The following is a 904-nucleotide window of genomic DNA, read 5'->3' as shown; positions in this document are numbered from 1 at the left end:
CAGGAAAATTATAGGCAGGCAACTAGGTCCCTTTACAAGTTTGTAGAGACTTTCCATCACAGTTAGAAGATAAACCAACTTTAGGAACTTGGTCTTAAAGTCCTGCCTCATCTGGCCCTTTCTTATCCTTCCAGCCTCTGTCACTTGCTCTCTCAGGTCAATCACAAGCTTTAGTTCCTCGAATTCCCCAAGCTCCTTTCCAGCCTGCAGGTCTCTTCCATAAATCCTCTCCCTGCTCTCACTTCCCATACTTTCACCCCAATTCCCTGGATATGGCTGACTTTCCCTTGGTTCTCAGATCAAATAAAACCTCCTCAGAACTGATGTCACTGTCACTCATTTAAAGAGTCCTTCCTGTGTCCCAATCACTAGCTCATTTACTCATTTTATTTCCTTCATTATAAACTTACCAGTATCTAGTATTATTTCTGAATTCTTTTATTTTTATTGCCTGTTTACCAATGTGATATAAAGCAGGGTTTTATTTGTTCTGTTTCTATCTTGCCCTCCCCATTCTTAAAATCATGTGTAGTCTATGACAGCACTTATTAAATGCTGCTGAATTAAGGGCATTGATAATTATCCGCACATTTTAACATTGAGAGAAAATGCTTCAGAAGTTCACTTCCCCTCACCCTTCATCTGGTAAAGGCCTTTACCCTTGGCTTTTACATACCCGGTCTATTGTCTCAAAAATGCTGGTGGCTGCAGCACGCCCAGTGGAAAAAGCTTCCAAACAAGAAGACGCATTGCCAAGATTTAAAGCTCCTACTATGACACTGAGGAAAATCTGGAACAAAAGAAATAGATACTGTTTTCATGTGTTTTTGACAATTTATAAATAAGGCTTACTATCATTTGTCTATCTATGTGAACTAAGAGATTTCTCAAAAATACTCTTTTG

At 39.2% G+C, this 904-nt stretch overlaps 1 protein-coding gene across 3 annotated transcripts in view; it reads right to left on the bottom strand.

Moving 5' to 3' along the window:
- Positions 1-904, bottom strand: part of ABCB11 (ATP-binding cassette, sub-family B (MDR/TAP), member 11) — a 56,748-nt gene that overhangs the window by 35,386 nt on the left and 20,458 nt on the right. For all 3 annotated transcript variants that reach the window (XM_004674570.1, XM_012726010.1, XM_004674571.1), the window contains exon 10: positions 677-790. In XM_004674570.1, the coding sequence (XP_004674627.1) occupies positions 677-790 (114 nt within the window). The remainder of the gene's footprint in view (positions 1-676; positions 791-904) is intronic.

Source organism: Condylura cristata, unplaced genomic scaffold (genome assembly GCF_000260355.1).
Source record: "Condylura cristata isolate star-nosed mole 26May11 unplaced genomic scaffold, ConCri1.0 scaffold00002, whole genome shotgun sequence".
NCBI classification, from domain to species: Eukaryota; Metazoa; Chordata; class Mammalia; order Eulipotyphla; family Talpidae; genus Condylura; species Condylura cristata.
This window is presented reverse-complemented; position numbering and strand designations above follow the sequence as displayed.